The sequence below is a fragment of the Neolamprologus multifasciatus genome, chromosome 2 (assembly GCF_963576455.1).
Source record: "Neolamprologus multifasciatus chromosome 2, fNeoMul1.2, whole genome shotgun sequence".
NCBI classification, from domain to species: Eukaryota; Metazoa; Chordata; class Actinopteri; order Cichliformes; family Cichlidae; genus Neolamprologus; species Neolamprologus multifasciatus.
Window position 1 is genome coordinate 23,357,965 of NC_140440.1, and position 19,999 is coordinate 23,377,963.

At 40.3% G+C, this 19,999-nt stretch overlaps 2 protein-coding genes across 2 annotated transcripts; one reads left to right on the plus strand and one right to left on the minus strand.

Moving 5' to 3' along the window:
- Positions 1-937: 937 nt before the first annotated feature.
- gpx3 (glutathione peroxidase 3) lies at positions 938-6,222 on the plus strand. The gene is given in 6 exon segments (XM_085132871.1): positions 938-1,172; positions 3,886-4,036; positions 4,147-4,197; positions 4,200-4,263; positions 4,753-4,852; positions 5,688-6,222. Coding segments are annotated over 6 exon segments (738 nt in total). The 5' UTR covers positions 938-1,022; the 3' UTR covers positions 5,910-6,222.
- Positions 6,223-7,136: 914 nt separating this feature from the next.
- Positions 7,137-18,067, minus strand: tnip1 (TNFAIP3 interacting protein 1). The gene is given in 19 exon segments (XM_085132701.1): positions 7,137-8,038; positions 8,323-8,419; positions 8,667-8,882; positions 9,295-9,378; positions 9,534-9,659; positions 9,744-9,878; positions 9,961-10,089; positions 10,206-10,277; positions 10,280-10,339; positions 11,681-11,746; positions 11,868-11,960; positions 12,226-12,385; positions 12,758-12,852; positions 13,606-13,815; positions 14,442-14,501; positions 14,677-14,765; positions 14,885-15,028; positions 16,923-17,105; positions 17,843-18,067. Coding segments are annotated over 18 exon segments (2,079 nt in total). The 5' UTR covers positions 17,071-17,105; positions 17,843-18,067; the 3' UTR covers positions 7,137-7,943.
- Positions 18,068-19,999: the final 1,932 nt, after the last annotated feature.

Sequence of the window (19,999 nt, forward strand, 5' to 3'; positions counted from 1 at the left end):
TATGAAGTGATGTCCTGTCTAATACCTGCTTTGCATCGTTTAATATTGCAATGCTTTGTGATACTTTGGAATGAATATATATTATGTGAGTTCTCCAGTTAAGTTTTTCATCTATTATTACCCCCAGAAATGTATTTTCACTTACTCTTTCAATATCAACACCATTTATTTAAATCTTAGCATTTGTATTTAAAGTACTATTTCCAAATAACATAATTTTAGCTTTATTCAAATTTAATGATAATTTGTTTTTATGAAGCCAGAACTTCACTTTACTTATTTCATTAGTCATGTCATCCAATAGATTCTGCATATCATCACCAGAGCAAAAAATGTTAGTATCGTCAGCAAAGAGTACCATTTTTAATACTTTGGACACTTTACAAATGTCATTAATCTATAAGTTGAAGAATTTTGGGCCCAAAACTGACCCTTGGGGTACACCACAAGCAACCACCAGTTAATTTCACAAACTGCTTCCTGTCACTTAAATAACTCCGGACCCAATTTAAAACTAACCCTCTGACACATTAACGTTCCAGTTTTCTTATTAATATATCATGATCTAAAGCTGAAGCTCTACTTGGAACCTTGTTAAGATCCAGCCATGCAAAATATGATTTTTTGCCTTTTTTCAAGTGGTCTTAAACTTTTGATCAGGATTGTACTTCTTCTTTAACTTTTGCAGCGGTTTCAGGTGTCTAAAATCCCCGATAACTTTGACAACATCACACACATAAACGTACATCTACTATTATTTTTTCTTTGTATATATGTAACGTGTTCCCTGTCTTGTTTGTGGGTTAAATCTTGGTTAGACGAATAAAATAATAATTTCCTGTTTGTTTGTTTTTTGTAATTGTTTATTATTTGTTTGGCATATATAAGCCACCATACCACTGATTACTAAATCGCAAGCATTGTTCTGCTCACAACATTAGCGCTAAGAACGAATAGTTATTTTTCTGACCTGGAGACTACTGACACGTTCATCCGCGCTCACAATCGGTGCACGTCAACAGATGACGACACCTCAGCCAGTTCATTTATCTAGAAGACAGACATCCACAGAGAGCAGTCGCCGTGTCGGGGGGAAGGACTGCACGATGCTGGGCGTGTTACCGCTACTGCTGCTCGGTCTGCTGCTACCTGTTTACGTTGTAGGTTATCAGGTAAGTGTTGCTTGATTTTTATGGAAAAACAGTCTTCCACAGCATAGGTCTATTTTACTCTCGCTGTTGTTTGTTTGGCCCTGTGTCAGTGTTTTCCAGAATGTTCTTTGTCAAAGATCAAATTATTTGCGTTAAATTATGAGGAAGTTTGAGCGACAATAACTTCCCCAATTGCTCACTATCTGTGCTCAACACACATCTCTTTCAATAACTTCTGCTTATTACTGCTTATTCAAGCTTATGCTGCACAGCAAGCCTTTGAATAGAAACATAAACACCTGTTACTCTGGGCTTCTTTTGTTGGTGAATTTCTAAGCATGATTGCATCCTTTTTCCAAGCTGTGCTGATTTATTGTGAAAAATGACCGTCTAAGGAAGCATCTGGCAATCATCAGCCATAATGACAAGATAAAGTGCATCAACAAAAGCGAATAGCTTAAAACAGCCATTTGGAACTGTAATGGCCCTCTGCTTTCATGTTTTTGAATATTGTGATACCCATTTTATATAGACACATCTGCTGCATTGGTAATTTCACGTAAAGATTTCTGGCTGGGTGAGGGTAATTTGACAGCTAAAGTCCCTTTAACTGTTTGATGAGATGAGATGAGATAGCCTTTATTTGTCAGTTGCAGGTCTTTTGCCCACAACCGAGATGACAGACCTTGCCGACCGTACATACAATACACAAACATCACATTGGGGAGACAGGTCAGGCTAGGTAGCGAGGAAAAAAACATCGAAATGTGTAACACAGAAGGATAATACAGGAATGCACAGATATCAACACACCATAGCACAATAAACACAGACAAGCAACATGGGAAAGAGTTCCAGTGTGTACATCTGATCTGGGACCGCTGCAATCTTTCGACTGCGCCTCCAACTGACCCAATGTCCACATCAGAGGGGAGGTAAGCGTTGGAGGTGGTGTTGGATCCGGGGTAGGGAGGGTGATGCGTCGGTGAGTGCTTATCAGTATCAGTATATGTATGTGTGTGCGTTTCCATAGTTCAGCTGAGACAGTGTCCTTCGCCCTGCCAGGTTAAGTAAACAGTCTTCCAGCCAACCCAGGTGGCCTTGCATGGAATGGGAAGGAACAGACTAAACACAGTCGTTATCAGGGTGTTTTGTTCAGCTCCGGCCTTGTAGCTGGCGCCGAGAGGGTATCCACATGAAGTGATGTTATTTTTTTACTTTAGTGCGAACAGCTCATATGAATTTCAAAGCAGTTCTACAGTCCAACACTGGTCTCTTAATCTCCTGTTGGAGAGCCGCGAGCTTCTCCATACTTGCGTTCTGTGATGTTGTCATTTCTTGTGCTCAAGGAGCCGATTTCAGAGAACTCACGGCAGTGTGCCTCCCCGAGATGTCATCCAATTTTGCGCCCAGAGATGTTATTCCGGGCTAGCCCTTCTGAGATGTATCCAGTCTGCAGTCAGAGATCTTATTCTGAGTATTCACAGCAGCCGTAGCCTCTCCAAGATCTTATCCGTGCTGACTCAATGAGCCCATTTTGAGAAACTCACGCCTCTCCCATCGTTCCAATCCCAGCGGGCAGCCTTGTGGGGGTTTGAACAGCCGGTTCCGCTTTCTTAATTCTTCGATAAGTCAGGGCCAAGCCAGCTCCGATCCGCCAGAACCCTGTTACCATGGTTCCAAATAGGTAGATATCTTCAGCACTCAGGCTCACCCAAGCCCAAACTTCTCGTTGAGAAAGGGGTGTCAATTGCATTCAGGGACCAGTTGATTCAATCCATAATTCCTCTTTTAGGTTTTAGAGAACAGACTGTGAGAGAATGTTCCAGGGAAAATACAAAAAAACCACGAGACTAGACAAGGACATAAGCAGGGAAGATAAGGGAGAGGAGAAAAAGTGCGTCCGCCTCCTCCGAGAGCCAAAGAAAGGAAAAAAAAAAAAAAAAAAAACTTTGTCAGCAGAGTTCTCCTGTTGACACAGAGCTTGATGTTTACTGCAAGGACCTCTGTTACCCACATAACAAAGCAGGTGTGGAGGTGGAAGGAGGGGAAGTATTGCAGCTGTCCCTGATGCTGCTTATTTGGTTAAAGCTTCAAGATCAATTTGGGCAAACAAACTCCTGACATCTGTAGTGGATACAGGTCAGACTATCCAGGTGATTGTTTATTTGACCTTGATAAGACGAAAAAGTAGCTGACAATGAGATTTTCCTATGTGTTGTTTTGTCCATGTGAGACACCCGATCCCAAAGATTGCCAGTACCATCACATAAGACTAATAAATATCTTCCTTTCTAATGGCAAGTTCTGTACCTGCAAATATTTGCCACTCATTATGCTTCTACTTATTGGCTGATTGCCTGTGATTAATCATTTGCTATATTGGTCATTAGGTGAAAAAACATTTAGCAGGACCCAACGCGAACGCAAATGAAACATTGTCATTTTTCAGTCATTCACTGTGGCAGATCATTTAAAGGGTGACTGAACAAAAGGTTAAACACACCTCTCATAAACATTTGTGTGAGGTGAGAGGTTATGTCCACGTTAAGTCCAGCTTCAGGTTTTTGTGTTCAATATATATTGTGTGTTTGTTTGGAAGTCTGAGAGCACATTGTGTTCCTCTTGAAGCAATTCATGTTCAGACTCTGTGTTCTTGCTCACCTTAACTGTATAGGCTGTTAGTGAGTTAAAGCAACCATAACGTGCTTCGACCTTTTGTCTGTATCTGCAGCAATGCAACTCATCCGTGGAAGGCACCATTTACAAATACAGAGCAAAAACTCTAAATGGTAGTCAGACTGTGAACTTCAGTGACTACGCAGGCAAGGCTGTCCTCTTTGTCAACGTGGCTACATACTGAACATTCACCGATCAGTATGTGGGTAAGAGATGGCACAGGCAGCGTTGTTTTGTGCTGCAGTTAAAAAAAGAAATAAAGAGGTGGGGGGAAAAAAGGTTTCTCCACCTGAACTCTTTTCTCTTCTTTCATCAGAACTGAATGCACTGTATGAGGAGATGAACCCACTTGGGTTAACTATTCTTGGCTTCCCTGCCACCAGTTTGGAAAACAGGAACCAGGGGAAATGCATGAAATCCTGCCAGCTTTAAAGTGAGAAATCTTTGTCTTTCACTGCACTTCAAGTCTGCCACATAGAAAACACTGTTTAAAAAATACTCATGAATGAATTGGGGTCGATGAAGGTCATGGTTTTCCAGAGAACTCGATAGGATTTTGATGTGATAACATTAAATTCCCTAGTATTGAGTCACACGCTTATCGCAAGGCCGTATATATGTGCTGTAAGGTGAGAAGCTTTAAAGCAGCATGTAGACAGGAATGTGCAATAACGGTAAATCCTCTGTCAATCAACAAAACTTCATTAAAGCATGAAAGCATCCTTTGGCAGTTTCTGTTCGAGAGTCTCTGCAGCACACCCACCCCTGTCTCAGATTGCATCAGTCATCACAGATCCATAGCAAAGCCTTTGCAATACGCTATGTGGCTTTACTCGGCTTGTAGGGAATCTAGGGCAGCTGCCAAGCAGCAAAGTACTCAGGGGCATGTCCACTGATAGGATGTCCTTTTTCTGGATTCCAGATACGTTAGGCCTGGCAATGGATTCGTTCCAAACTTCCTGCTGTTTGAGAAAGGTGACGTGAATGGGAAAAATGAGCAAGAGGTTTATACTTTCCTTAAGGTAAGAAACTGTGTGTGAAATTCAGTTGAGTCTTTGTAAGTTGAAACTTGCATTTAAATTTTGTATTTTACATGTTATTAAACTATTTTTTTCCAAGTGTATTATGAATGCTACTGTCTGCTCTCAATGCTTAGACTCTTTACATGTGTTTAGTTATATTCTGTGGGGGAAATAATTATTTCATACCCTGTTGAATTTATAAGCTTTCTAATTTTAGCATTTTCTTTTTAACGGAGAAAGACAGAATATCAACCAACAAATCCAGAAAAAAATCACAATAAATAAAAGCTGTACATTGATTAGCATATCATTGAGCGGATAAGTATTTTATCCATAAGTAAACCACGACTTACTACTTGGTGAAGGAACCTTGTTTGCCATGGTAAGCTGTTTCTTGTAGTAGGTCACTGGCTCATCTCAGGAGGGATTTTGGGCCACTCCGCTTTACAGAAACGAATCCTTTAGGTTTCTTGGCTGCCGCTTGGTAACTTGGTTTTTATTGGAAATCAAATACTTATTTCATTCAATGACATGCAAATAAGTTTATAGCTGTTATGCAGTGTGGTTTGTTTGGGGGGTTATTTTGGTAGATATCAATGGAGACTGTCCCTCGTTATTAAAATGAAACCAAATTAGAGACTTCATTTGTTTGGAAGAGAGTAAACTTAGAAATTCAACAGGGGATCAAATAATTACTTGCCCCACTAAATTTGAATAAGACTGGATGCACTAGATATAATTCATGCCTTCATGAGCATTTAAAAACGCAGAGAAAACATATGGCCCTGAGCGGTGTTCTTCTGAGTCTTACTTAAAAGTTCTTTGTGCCACGCAGAGCTCTTGCCCCGCTGTCGGAGAAGACTTCGGTCCCATGTACGGCCGGTTGTTCTGGGAGCCTCTAAAGGTTAGCGACATCAAGTGGAACTTTGAGAAGTTTCTGGTGGGAATGGATGGGAAGCCAGTGATGAGGTGGCAGCCGACCACCAAAATTTCTGTGGTCCGAGCTGACATCCGGAGATACCTGCTCGAACAATACACAAGGGATGTCTTTAATTAGATGTGATCGATCATTTAGTATTGTCTGTCTAATGAATTAAGTGTAATCAGATGCAAATGATTAGTAGAACTAAGGTAGCCTGAAAACAAGTAATGTTACAGTTTCTTGTACCGTGAAGATGGCATGTTGAATGAAGAGGAGGCTTGAAAACAGGAACTCTGTGGTGCCTCTTTGGAATCTGGGGTTTAGGGCAGCCTTTCAGTGCATTCAGGCTGCCCTGCAATCCCATAGCACCATGTCATCTTCCCATCTCAGGACTTGTTAACCATTACTGTCTAAATGTTAATTACTTTCAATAAATCATCAAGAATAACACTGTGTTGTGCAGTTTTTATGAGAAACAAACATGAGTATGTCACAGAAAGGTAAAAACGATGTACACTGTGGAACAAGACACGGCAAGATACTAATGAGACATTTAGAATAGATTTATTAAGCCAGTCAAATACAAAAAGTCTCACATGTGCTTTTTTCCTACAGCAAAAAAAAAGAGAAAAAAAAAGAAAAAAGGCTAAAAACCAGGAAAATACATCTGCCATAAATTACAGCATACCTTTCAAAGTGCAATTCTGTTAATGTCTCATCTCAGCTCAAGCCCATCCTGATTTTGTTCCCTGTTGATATCTTGCTAGATAAAAGTAAGCCATTTCAAACCTTTTTTTTTTTTTTTTGAAGCCCTTCATCTGACAAGTCAAAATACACTATACTAAGTAATCGTAACTGGCATTCAGTTTAAACAGGCAAGGCTTGTTGATTCGGAGATCAGATTGAACTTTTTCCTAATAGTGTGACCTGGAGGTGTGGATCCGCTATCTGTTATTGCGACTTTGACTGCGTTAGAGCAGTTCACAGGTCAGTCGGCAAGGTGTGGGTTGCTGGTTGTTGAAGTGGATGGAAACAAAAAGTCGAGACATCCTGACAGAGGGCTTTATCCTCTGGGGTGGCTGTACTGCTGTAACGTGTTTAACCACGGCCTTCGAATTCCGATGAAAATCGTCCTCATTCTGCTCCTTGAGCTGAATTTGGATATTTTGTACTGGTAAGTACAACTCAGTGAGGTTATGTGACATAACAGGTATATGAGGACGCGGCTGCTGCCTTAAGATTTTGCTGCTGTAATCTCTTGGTACTGTGTTGGGGATATGCTGTGTGCAGTGGTACAGGATGCAGTGAGATGAGCATAAATATCGGAATGAGTGGTCAAATCAAGTCGAAGTGTTTAATGAGATTAGGTCCATCATCATGGGGGAGAAATTACCAAAAAAAAAAAAAAAAAAAAAGATTGTGTATGTACTGCGTATTGTGTCTGATACAAACATACAATGTTAATAGCTACAATATATTGGGATTACACTAACAACATAGAAAGAACAGCATTACTAAAGACAATGATTTACACTTAGTCAATGCAACTATCAAAACAGCAGGTTATAAATAAATTATCAGTAATCACAATCATGTTTTTTTTGGTATGATACCATCAAAATTCATTTCCCAAAATTTTTGTATTTCAACAACAACTTTTGAACAGTTACACAGTTATGGGACAGTTCTATAACATCGATGGTACTGAAAACCCTCAAATCAATTAACATTCACATTGTAAGCTCTATGATTCAGTGTACCTATATAATCATTCATGGCTGGAATGAGTATATGTAGTCTTAGTCTTACTGGGGAATGGCTTCCTGTGACCCTACAAGTAACAAACTACTTGTTACATACTTGCAGATAGACAATCACATAGGTATATTGTCTGGAAAACAAAACAAAACAAAAAATCTATGTTAATTATTCCAACCTATTTAACAAATGACTTAAAGTTGCCGATAAAAAAAAAATTAAACAATATTTCATGTGTATATTCAGAATAGCGTCACAAATAGCCTTATAAAACGCAAGTATAAACAACATTACAATAGGATATCTACAGTTCAGTAGGAAAATTATAGATCAAATCACACCTTGTCAACTCAAAAACAAACTGATTTCATGCTACTACCCAGGCTCCTTTTAAGTGGGTACGGTGATGCTTTAGTGCTTTCCAGGGTCAATGTTCTGTCGCTCCCTTTTTCCAAATCCTGTTCCAGGTGCTCCTGTCGCTGCTGCTGCTGCCGCCGCTGACTGATCTACGGACACCAAAGTAAGGTGCACAACTAAATTATCGCATCATGTTTCAAAAGAATCATTGGTGATTTGCATGGACGGATAGTGCTGCTAATAGTCAGTATGAAGATAAATAAGCCTTACCCCACTATAGTTTACACCTCTGAGCTGAAGAACTTTAAGCATAACTAATGACAAAGTTTGGCTCATTGTTTTTCCACTACATTTTAAGAGTACATCTGTTTGAATACACACCATCATGTATTGTGCAATAGAAATAAACTACATATGACTGGTTGTATCTTACCTGCATTCTCTGGTGGTGGTCGTGAACTTTCTCCTACTGCTCTGGCCCCTCTCAACCCCCTCTCAGGTGGATTGAATGACAACTGCCAAGGAAAACCCTGATTTAAAAAAAAACAAAAACAGAACAATTGTGTTAAAATTTCTATTCTTACTCGTCGCAATCAGCAGCCCTTAAGTCTTTGCCATAACCTAATATTGGTTATTGAATGTAAGCGTGCTGCCCCCAGCAAGTAAGGGAAGTAGAGGTAAGAGAGAAATTGAAAAGAAAAAAAAGAAAGCCTTGTTTCTTCAGCGAACCAGAGTCACTCCAGAGACAAAGACAGAGGGGCTTTAGAGCGCCCTTACCGGGGTAACGGGTTGGAAGTCTCGTACAGGGGGTGGTGCTGCGGCGGCTGCGGCTGCGGCGCCTGCTGCATTGGGCATCCGGGGAGGGAAGTGTATGGGCCAACCTTCAAGGCCCTGCGGTCCCACCTGCACAAAGGGACCACAGTAGGGAGGGCTCAGCGGGCCGTTCACTGAGTCTGACGTGGGGTCTGAGGTACGTCTTTCCTGCTGCTGCCCCTACGAGGGATCACAAGTACACATGTGATCCCCAATCAGTGCTTTGTGGCTACTCTCAGCGAATGCAGCGGCCCTGTTGTGGCACGGGACGCTGCTGACCTTCAACCCTGCTGCGGTTCTGCCTCCCACTGAGGCGTGCCAGTGTTCACCTTGCTGCTCCCAAATGCACTGACCGAAACAAGCTAGCTGCAGTGAGGCTCTTGTGATTCGTTCGGCATGAACCTACTACAGTCAAGTCAATCTAGTCTTCCACCTTTCTGTCACTAGGGGGCACTAGTCTGCAAGCTTTACCACCACCTGTAGCCTATTGGCACTTTCTTTTCAGGAGCCACACTGAACAAATATTTCACCTACTCAGTGTGACAGCGCCCTTTAATCCACCATTTCAGTGTATATGTAACACTAGCAGTACCTGTTTGTGATGCTGCATCTGCAGTCTCTCCAGCTTACATCTCTCTGTACGCTCTCTCTGACACTCGTTCTGCGCCTGATGAAGCTGCGCCACACCAACAAGTACACAACAAGACAAATAAAGCACCTCATATTAGGGCAGGTCAGCTAGAATAGCCACTAGCAGAAAAATTATACAAAAGCTAAAGCTTTCCTGGTCACATTATATACAGAGGAATATATATATGAGCACGATCTTACCTGATTGGTCAAATTAGTAATCTGACCCTGAAGTCTTTCAACTTGCCGCCTCAAGTCCTCTTTCTCTTCATTCATTCGCTCCCTGTCGCTCCTTTCTTTTCTGAAGTCCTCCTCAAAGATTTTTACCTGAAGTGCAAAGAAAGAAAAAGCAGCTGAAGGGAAATCCACACGTAACTGCAGGAGTGTGTGTAAATGTTCTGTTTATCTGACCTGTTCTTTAAGTACAGCAATTTGAGTGAGCAGCTCCTGTTTCTTAAAGTTGTTGGCCGCATCTGCAAAGTTGCCCTGGCCAGGAGGTTGTTGGGAGGATGAAGGTGAGTGTAGGTTTAAGGCTTCTTCTAAAGCCTGAATAAGACAAAAATCAATGTTACCCTGACAGAAACGTCCCTGCGCCCGATTACTCTTTTTGCAACTCTTCCACACTCACTCGGTTGAGGCGTTGGATCTCCTTCTCTTGGTACTCTCTCTGTTTGCTGAGGGGCACTAGCTGATCCTGCAAGTAGCGGATCTTCTGCTTCAGCTCGGCCGTCTCAGTGTTTAAACACTCCTTCTCCCCCTGGAACGAACGCATGCACACCCCATGGCTTTAAAAACACCTTTTCCACAGTCACTCTGTGCCCTGCTTTCGTTTAGACCAGTTTCACCTGGCCTTTTCCACATCTGTATTCTCACCTGGACATTTTCAATCTTGGACTTTGCCAGCAGCAGCTTCTTGTCGTAGTCGCGTTGCCTCTGCTCCCCGCTCAGCCTTCCAGCTCAAGCACAGTTTTCTGTGACTCGGCTAGCCGTTGTCTGAGGTCTGTGATCTGAGGAAAAGTGGCAATCTTTTAGTTTAGGAAATGATCACACTGTTAAAGATCCATTTTTTTTTAAATAAATTGCCATAAAGTGCCTAATAATAAATAAAACCGATTAAGTAATAACCCTCCGGTATTAGCTTCAGAAATGTTATCTAAATAGAAAACTAAGCCATCAAATTTGCAAACACGCACTGCTGTTTTTGTGTAACATATGAACGAACCAAGTGACGCAAATGGATATATCTAGGGTTCTGTGGTTATAACCCAAAGCTGCACGGTGTCCCTGTCTGAACGAAGTGTGAATGTAGGTTTATACATAATTGTGGGTGTGCACAACATAGGTGTGTGAGTGTCGGTGTGAGAGTGTGTACGTCTGTGTGTCTCTGCTGCCCTCTGACTGCACCACAGCAGGAAGTCAGCGGGTACCGGAGAGGTAAGGGGAATTCTTACTGAAGTGTGACAGGCCTTGTGGTAAGCATGTTCAGATCGCAAGCTATTGCAAGATTGCACCTTTTCCACTGGACAAGCACATTTTAAAAAAAAAAAAAAGAAAAGAAAAGAAAGAAAAAAAAAACTAGACACATACACAGCTGCTTCTCTGTCAAGTCATAAACACAAACTTCAAAGTCCTGTTTGTTAAAGTTTTTTTCAAATTATAAAATGCCTTCCATCTGTCACTTCACCCATCACAGGTTTTTTTGCTTGTTTTTCTGTTAAATCACGATATTTTACCTAATTAATGTCATGATGCTCAGTGATCAGTAATATTTTTTCTTAGTTTGGCAAAACACTTGAAACTAAATTCAACCATCACTTGGAAAAAGTGTTGCTACAGACACCAGAAGCAACTTTAATTCATAAAATAAGTAATTAAGACAATATTTGAACCCCACAGGTAACTAACCTTAGCTTCTTTATATGCTGAAATGAATACAGTGGAACTTAGTTAAGTTTCAGCTTTTCATAGCATGTAATCCATTTAACACACAAATCACTGAGTGTGGTGTTATGGAGAGACACCCAATGAAATTTGTGACTGGTATCTCACTTGTACTGACACTTGTTAAATCACTCTTACTGGGTACAAGTGATTTACTTTAAGTCCAACAGAGCATTTAACATCTCTTTGAACTAAATTGGACCAAACAGAGCTAACTGATTCAGGTCATTCAATATTTTGAAAATGTAAAAAAAAAAAAAAAAAAAAAAAAAAAAAAGGCCTGAAATTGAAAAAAAATTGAAAAAAAGAAAAGAAATCTAAAAGAAATTTAAAATTCTTTTAAGCAGTCAAGAGCACCGTAATGCCTTCCCACACCCGTCACAGCAGCTGTAAAGTCATTACTGTACCTTCTGCTCAAACTGTGACTTCATGGCGTTCCACTGAATGTCCCACTGCTTGTTCACCTCCAGCACCTGTAAGAAGCCAGAAAGCGAAACAAACACCACTGAACATGTAGGAAACAAAATACACAGACTTTCCCCTATGGCAAAAGAGGATGAGCAGTAAGTAAGAAAGTAAGCAAGCAAGACTCACATCCTTTCTCTGCTTCTCCAAAAGCTTGATCTTCTTTTCATACACCTCGACATCACAAGGTTTAGTTGGGGTTTTCTCTGCAGCTTTTCCACTCTGGGGGGTTGGGGGAACATAAAATATTCCTAAATCCACAACATTACTACATTACGCACGTTGTAAGAGGTCACGAGTGGGAAATTCTCAGTCACAAGATTATTGAGAATAATTTAATTAAATGTCTTTAAAAAGAACACAGATTAAAAACTGGTTTAGGTAAAAAAAAAAAAAAACTTTATAGAAATGTTTTAAATATGAAGCTACAGCAAATAATGTATGTGTACAAATTTACATAAATCAATTTTAATTAAACTGAAACTACCTTCTGCGGTGTGGTGGCCTCCATTTTGGGTCGGACAGCCGCAGATTCCTCCTTCACCGGCTCCTCTTTGGCCTCTGGAGTTTCAGCGTCAGGTGGCGACGCAGATGCTGCCGCCGCTGCTGCTCCTGTGACCAACTCCTTAAGTTTCTGATTTTCCTGTCTACACCGCCATGAAAATGAAAATGATAGTGTTTGAGAACTAGGTCTCATTCTAAGACATGGCCGTCATCATGCTCCAGCTACTGGAGGCCTTCTGGGAAGAACCTACAACACCAGAAAGCCCTGGAATAATCCCCTTCAGAAGTGAAAGCGCGCTTAATTGTTAACATCAAGGGCAAAGTAAAGATTAAGCGATAAATATTTTATTAAGAGTAATGAGAATTTGACTCGACATAAAATCAAACAATTATAAGAAGCAAAACAGTCCCACAAAAAAAAGTTAAAAAACAGATCAGAAGAAAAGAGAACAAGATGTCAGAGCGATAGTATTGTTTTATTTGTAGCACAGTCACATCAAAAGGAGAAACATTACCTCAGCTGTTCCAAGTCTCGATTCCTGATATGATGATCCTCTTCCATTTTCTTTCGAAGCTCATTGTTCTCTTGTCTGAGCTGCTCGCAGAGAGTCTATAAAGCCAAGAGAGGACAATATTAAACACCGTTCTGACATTTTCTTATTATCTGTACTCAATCACATATCCAGAAATGCCATCAACCCAGTGGCACAAAGATAAACTTATGTTGAGTTTTAAATTACGTTGGATTACAAGTCACGTGTAATAATCTAACAGATAAGGAAATGCCATTTGTTTTATCTGATAAATCAAGCTTTAGTTTCCTATTTTCATCCCATTAAATAACACTTTTGTTGCCCACAGGGTTTTGAGGAAAAATTAATGTTCCATGTAGTGAAAGTAGTGAGACTTTAAAAATATTTTATTGAATGTTTTAGAGGTTCTACACAGAGCACCAACTACATGCAGCTTTAGTTTTGTTTTTTTAAGTTATTGAGTCTCCAGAATACTTGTTCTACCACAAAACACACTTAAATTACTGTTCAAGTTCTGAAACCACATCCATCCGAACAAAGTATTATTGCATCTGTAGTTTTACTCTCGCGACCCGTCAAATCTCACACAAAAATGCTTTTAAAGTCATCAAGTTATGCCGAGCGTGCCGTAGCAGTAGTATTTAGCGTGATAGTGTTGAGTTATAACAAAATTCAGATTTTATATTTTTCTTTAACATGACTGATTATTGTATAAACACTTGGTATGCTCTTGCACTATTACAACACTTATAAATCACTATTTATAATAAGCACTGTGGTGATTTGTCACATTTTTTTTAGTTTTATGACACAGTAGTTGTGCGCAATACCTGTAGGAGGGAGGTCCTCTGTTCATTCTTTTGGACTTTCGAAGAAAGATGATGAAACTCCACAGCCATGCGGCCAAGGTGCGCTAACAGCTGGTTTGGGTTGGACTCCTCAGCAAATATGCTGAATGAGCTCTCAAGCCTCTTCAGCTGGCTTGCTAGCTCGATGTTCTCCTGAGGAAGGAGGGGAATTACTCCTACTGCTGACCCGGCCTGAAGATACCCACACAAGTAACCAGTCAGTCACCTGTTCTTCTCAAGCTGACTCAGTGAGCGTGTTCTCAATTACATATGAATTGAAAACACCATTCTGTAAGAGTCATCATTCTCTATGAAAGGGAGCAGCTGATTTGTATGAAAGGCAAACTAGTTGGTCCTGTTGGGTTTATTTTTACTCTCCACAGACTACAATTAGCTTTTCTACTTTCGCCAACATATATTTTAGATAGCAAGGTTGGCTAAATTTTTTAGAATATGTGACAGGCTGGCCACTAGCATAGGTTTTAACATGTTTACCACAACACTGGCCTCGTGTCCTGTTAACACATCCCCTGGGATTTAGTATGTGAATGAATCAGCAGTGTAATTCTAGTCAGTGACAATCCTGGACTTTCCCCTGACTGACTCAGGCTGGAGCTACCAGTATTGAGTTTTTTGGTGAGTCAACACACCAAGGATGTATGTCCAATATTGAGGAAATGGCTATAAAGAGGAATGATTAAATTTAACCTCACTAAACAGAAACCTATACAAAATAATATCCTTTTAAAGGGTAAAGAATAAATGCTAAAAATAATCATATGATTCAAATAGATTTGAGCTATTCATCTGGTACGTACTGTCAATGCCTCTGAAGTCTTTCCCTCCATATTCACCACCTCAAACTCTGACATGGCATCCTATAAAAAAAACATATACACACACACAACTCGAACATGATCCCAAAAAACAACGACGAAGTGAACATTCTCCAGTCGGATGTTATATTTTAGGCCCTCATAATGCCTACATCTAGTCTTAAAATAATAACAGGGTCATTTCTACCTGAACAGAAAGCAGAAACAAATTATTTACATTGGGCTTCTCTGGCTGAAGAGTCTTTCCTAAACAGCTCGATTGCTCCTCCTTCTGCTCAGCTGTAGTATGTAAACACGGTTTATTACCTGAAATACACCAAATGAATATTAATGGTAACAATCAGCCAAATGCTGGCCACACTGTGTAATAATCCAAAAATGTGAAGAAAAGTCTTCTTTGTTGCCTTTAAGTATGTGAAACCTACTTTGTGTCTCAGTTTGAATGGGCCCTCCCATACACAAACTGGCTGCGAAGCTGGACGATTTCAGGGCTTCGTTGTCTCTCACAAGTTCCTCCACTCGCTGTCGAAGCCTCGACGCCTCTGACTGAGACTCTTCCAGCAAATCACCTGCAGGTATTAGAGAGAGCTCGTCTCTATCTAGTAACACCTTCACTTAATCTTGCTTTGTTTCTACCGGCAAACCCTGTTGTCACTAAAAATATCAGCACAACATCAAACAACGTGTGACAGAAACTCCGTGAGAAAGTAAGGACTCGTTTAGTTAGTCACTGAGCCATTCACGTTGTTAGCATGTGAGTTTTTAACTGGATGACCAAAGCAGATTTTCAGGTTTCACTACATTTCACCACAATTGCTGAATGACACTTTAGGATTTTGTTTTGACTACAAACATATATGATGCTACAACATCACATGCTGTCTTTGTGCCTATGTCAAATTTGTTTTAAATAACAAATGTGTTATTTAAAATGTCTGTTCAACTTTCTGCTGCTACAGAATTCAAGCTGAACAATCTCAACTTTCTGTGTAGAAAATTTTGGAAAAAACTTTGAGCTTCTACTGTGACCAAGAAGCACATGGTAACTCGGCGCTCTAACATCAGTAAAAGAAAGCCACCATCAAAGTTGGAAATCCAGTGGTATTACGGACATAATGAGCCGAAAAGAGCAGTCTAACTGAAGTAGATGTTCCATCTTACTGAGCTGAGGATGAAGATCGTGACCAAATTAAAAGGTAGACCCGAAACAAAGGACACAACTCCCCTCACTCACTGACAAAATCCCATCACAGGAGATACTTGTAGATGTGAACGCAGCTCTACCTCTAGCTCTCCCGACTACCAATATCACTAAAACCAATGAGCTTATATATGTCACTGCCACAATCATCCTAAAAATATTTATCTACTTTTAGTCCAAGTAGGCTGGAGAAATAATGGAAGAACACCTGGGAGGAAGAAACGACACAACACCAAAGCCAAGTGGCTGGTGGATCTAAGAGCACCAACCTCACAGAAAAAGTGTCAATCAAGATCACAAAGGCAGACATCCAGCAACGAGCCTCAAGAATGAAGAGCTAGACAGTACCAAGACCTAAAATAATTGAAGATGATAGATGAAGAAGCTAACACACCTGGCAGCACAAATAAACGGGACTGCTAACAGCAGGTACTCTTCTGCACTGGATAACAAAGGCCAGAACAATCTGAGCATGAAGGATCCCCCACAAAGGTACAACACCATCAAACTACAAGCCAGCCAATTACCTGCTTCCCCTTAACATGGACGATCAACTCAGGGTCTCATGAACTAGGCTGAGTGGCCACATGAGTCAATATATGACACATGCAGATCAGAAGAGCACTGGGAAATAACAGCACTGGGTCCAAGGACCCAAGTTGAAGGCTGTGCAAAGGAGCCCCGGAGACTATGTAGTGCATTGTCGACTCAATCAAGTGGCGGGGATAGTGTACAGGAACATCTGTGCTACATATGGAATAAAAATCCACACTTCTTGATGGGAGATACAGCCAAGGATGGGTGAGAACAACAAGCCTAAGGTCCTACGGGATTTCAAGTTCCAGACAGTCGTGTAGCTGCTAACCATAGTGGTGGACGACAACGAGCAGAAAAAGCCTCGTCTATCACAATGCAGCAGCGATAGACATGGTGGTGACAGTGGTGAGGCATGATCTGAAAGCGAGTGTGCACAAGAAAACAAAAAAGTACAAGTGGCTGAAAGAAAAACTGGAGCAGTTTTGGTAACAGGAGCATTAGGAGCTGTAACCCCAAGACTGGAAGAATGGCTCCAGCAGATTCCAGGCACAATGTCAGAGGTCGCTGTCCAGAGGAGTGCAATCCTAGATACTGCACAGAATTCTCAAACTTCCAAGCCTCTGGTAAAGGATGACCACACCCCCAGGGGTTGAAAAGGACTGACACACAAACAGACACACACGGCCTTAACTTCAACTTGAGATAACTAGTCTTTAGAAACATACCTAAGCTCTTAAGTCCCTTCATCCGTTCTCTCAGCATGCTGTTCTCCTCCAGCAGCTGCCGATAGCTGCTCCCTCCTCCAGCCTCATCCCTGGCCTTGACCTCACTCCCACCTGGATCATAGATGCGGTACGGTCCTTTCCCCTCCATTGCAGTTGCTCACTTCCTACACATCGTCCTCTGAACTGTGGAAAGAAGACACAAACTGGTATTTTTAACTTAACAAAAATATCAGAAGCTACGCAGCAGGAGACACAAGAACACACAGAAGAAGTCAGGAGTAGCTGACCTTTCCAGAAAACAAAGAGTTTTCTAACAGGCTGAAAAAGTAAACAACTGGAAAAAAAAATCTTGGCAATTTTTACATTGTGAGGTTATATTTAAGTTCCGACTTAAAATTGTGTCAGTGACATAGGTGATTTGAAAGTATAAAAGGTACACCACAAGATCACCAAATACGCTCGTACTCTCTCTCAAAGTTGAACACTTGAACATAAGATAAAGTTTTATAACAGGAGCTCGAAAGTAAAAGCAAATATGCTCAAATGACATTAATACCACCCGCTTTTTGTTTTATACTATACAGCGTGACACTAACGACCTGTTTCTAAGTTATCATTTCTAACAGGACGACTGTAGACTATGAGCGAAACGTTGGACGGAAAATAAAAATCCGACGACGACTTTGAGAGGACAAATGCTGTACTATGAACCCTGACAGAGTCGGACATATGGCAAAAAATGTGTTAGCTATGGTGATGGCAAAATATGACAACTACAACGTTCTTATCCTGGGAAAAGGGGAACAAAAGCAGAGCAAAAAAATAACAAAACAAAACAAAATGTAATGCAAATCCAAGTAACACACATCTATCCAGGAGACCAGGCTCAAATACACCACATTCTAGCAAATGACAGCTACCTTGATTGGCTGAAGAAAGCTAATATTAGTTTTCGCTGTTGTCATGCAAATTGCTAGCAACATCCTCGTTAGCTGTCGGCTAGCTAACACTAGATGACTGTGCGGGAAACGAAGGCGCTAAACTCCCCTTATTTTTCCTCTACAGATACTGTAATCGATTCAGTAAATCGCTGGAAACGCGGAGATAAACGCCAAGCCAAAACAACAAAGAGGTGGCTTTTTTTCCTCGGTACCTTTCAGCTCGCAGTGGCCTCTCGTCTGCCCAGACATGTATTGCGGAAGTGGTCTACTGAGTCTATGCTGTAACCTGGGAAATTCCACCTCGCAACGTTTGGTAAACAGCGATGATTGACAGCAACGTGGCCAATCGCAGCTCAGCTCTATCAGAGGGGCACCAACTGGAGCAGCTGACCTTAATGTAAACACTGGAGCAAACGCTCTACACGTATTCTAACCGTGGCGGTATTACCAGAATTGCCAAACCTGTTCACATGATCTACTTTTAGGCACCAATATCCATATATGGCAAAATAGTGAATGATGCAATAATTCGATGGTAAGTAAGACTCAATAATAATAATTTTTAAATCCCCTATATTTTCTCTTGAATTTTAATCATTTTAATTATATTTCGTATTAACATTATTATTGTTTTACTGTGTACTCACTGAACCCCGACTACCACTCCCATCCCCCCAAAGTCATGAGACAAACCCCGACCTTTTTCACTCAGTGACTTTTTTCCCTCATTGATAAATTCAGAGATGGAGCTGGTGGGGGTTTCTGTGATTGCATCACATATTTCCTCTGAACTGAGAGGGCAATACGTTTTAGTTCGAGTTACGCAGATTTTTTTTTTAAGCTGAACTAAATTATTGTTAAGAGATGTGTAATGATGAGTTTAGAGCTGGAAGAAAACTTGTTATTCCATCCACATTTTTATGCAAATGAAATACTGGATAAATTAAACATCTGTTTACATTTAAAAAAAAAAAAAAAAAAAAAAAAGAGCAAATCGTAAATGTGGTTAAAAAATACATTTTAAAAAAGTCGTTTCCTGAAAAACGTCCAAACACACTGTGTTTTGTCTATTTCCTGATTAACTATCTAGTTGATCAAGAAATTGATTAGTTTTAACTGTGATATAACAAATAAATGAAGATGAACTATATGTTTTATAAATAAGGTGAATAACTGACTTTTATGTTTTTTGAGCTTGTATAAGAGTTCAGCCTGTGAGATGTGAATATTACAGTAGTAATATTCTCCAGTCCATTAATATGAGGTATTAAGAGTGCACACTGTACCTATAACACAATCAACCCCAAATATTAGTTTTTTCAGTGCTGACCTAACTCTTTTTAATTAACCGTCCACTTCAGTTATATCTGTGTTGTCCCAGGAAAGGAGGAACACCCATATATTGTTAGACAAGGAAAACATGTACAGTGCAAAATTAACAGACTCATCATTTATTGGATGGAACTTTTACTTAAAACCGTGTTTCTCACACATTGCTCACTATATTTGACCAGAACTGTCCCAACTTTATTGAAGACCCCCCAAGAAGGCTAAAATTAATCACTTGGAGCAATAGTGACATCTTGTGGGAATTGACGAACAGATAATCTGCGGTTGTGTTTCTTCCTCAGGGAGTAATGTACGCTGTTCCTCTGGTAGCTGGAAACACAAAGTGTGATACTTGATCATTCAGCTTGTGGCTACACACAATCACACTGAACCACACAAGGATATTCCCAGCTAAGAAGCCTCCTGCGTAATTTGTAATAAAAATCTTACACAAATAACAAGTAAAACTGCCATACATGACATAATTTATACCAAACCTCATCTAATCTTATACTTGTGTTTGGCTTTTCTATTATTGTTACTTCCTGTCATGTAAAAACTCTACTGGTGTGTTACTGACATAGTGTTAAAACTGCTTTAACAGAGAAATCAGCTTGACTTTCAATAGAATTTCCTTTTACTCATTGATGTCTTTGACTTAACCTCTCTGACAGAAAATCTTACTGTAAAGAAAGAAAATAAGTGAGAAAACAAGAGACAGTGGGTGGACAGCATGTGATTTAAGACAATACGCCTTATTTGAAAATCCTTTCACAAATCAGCTATAAATGCCCTTTTCAAGTCAAG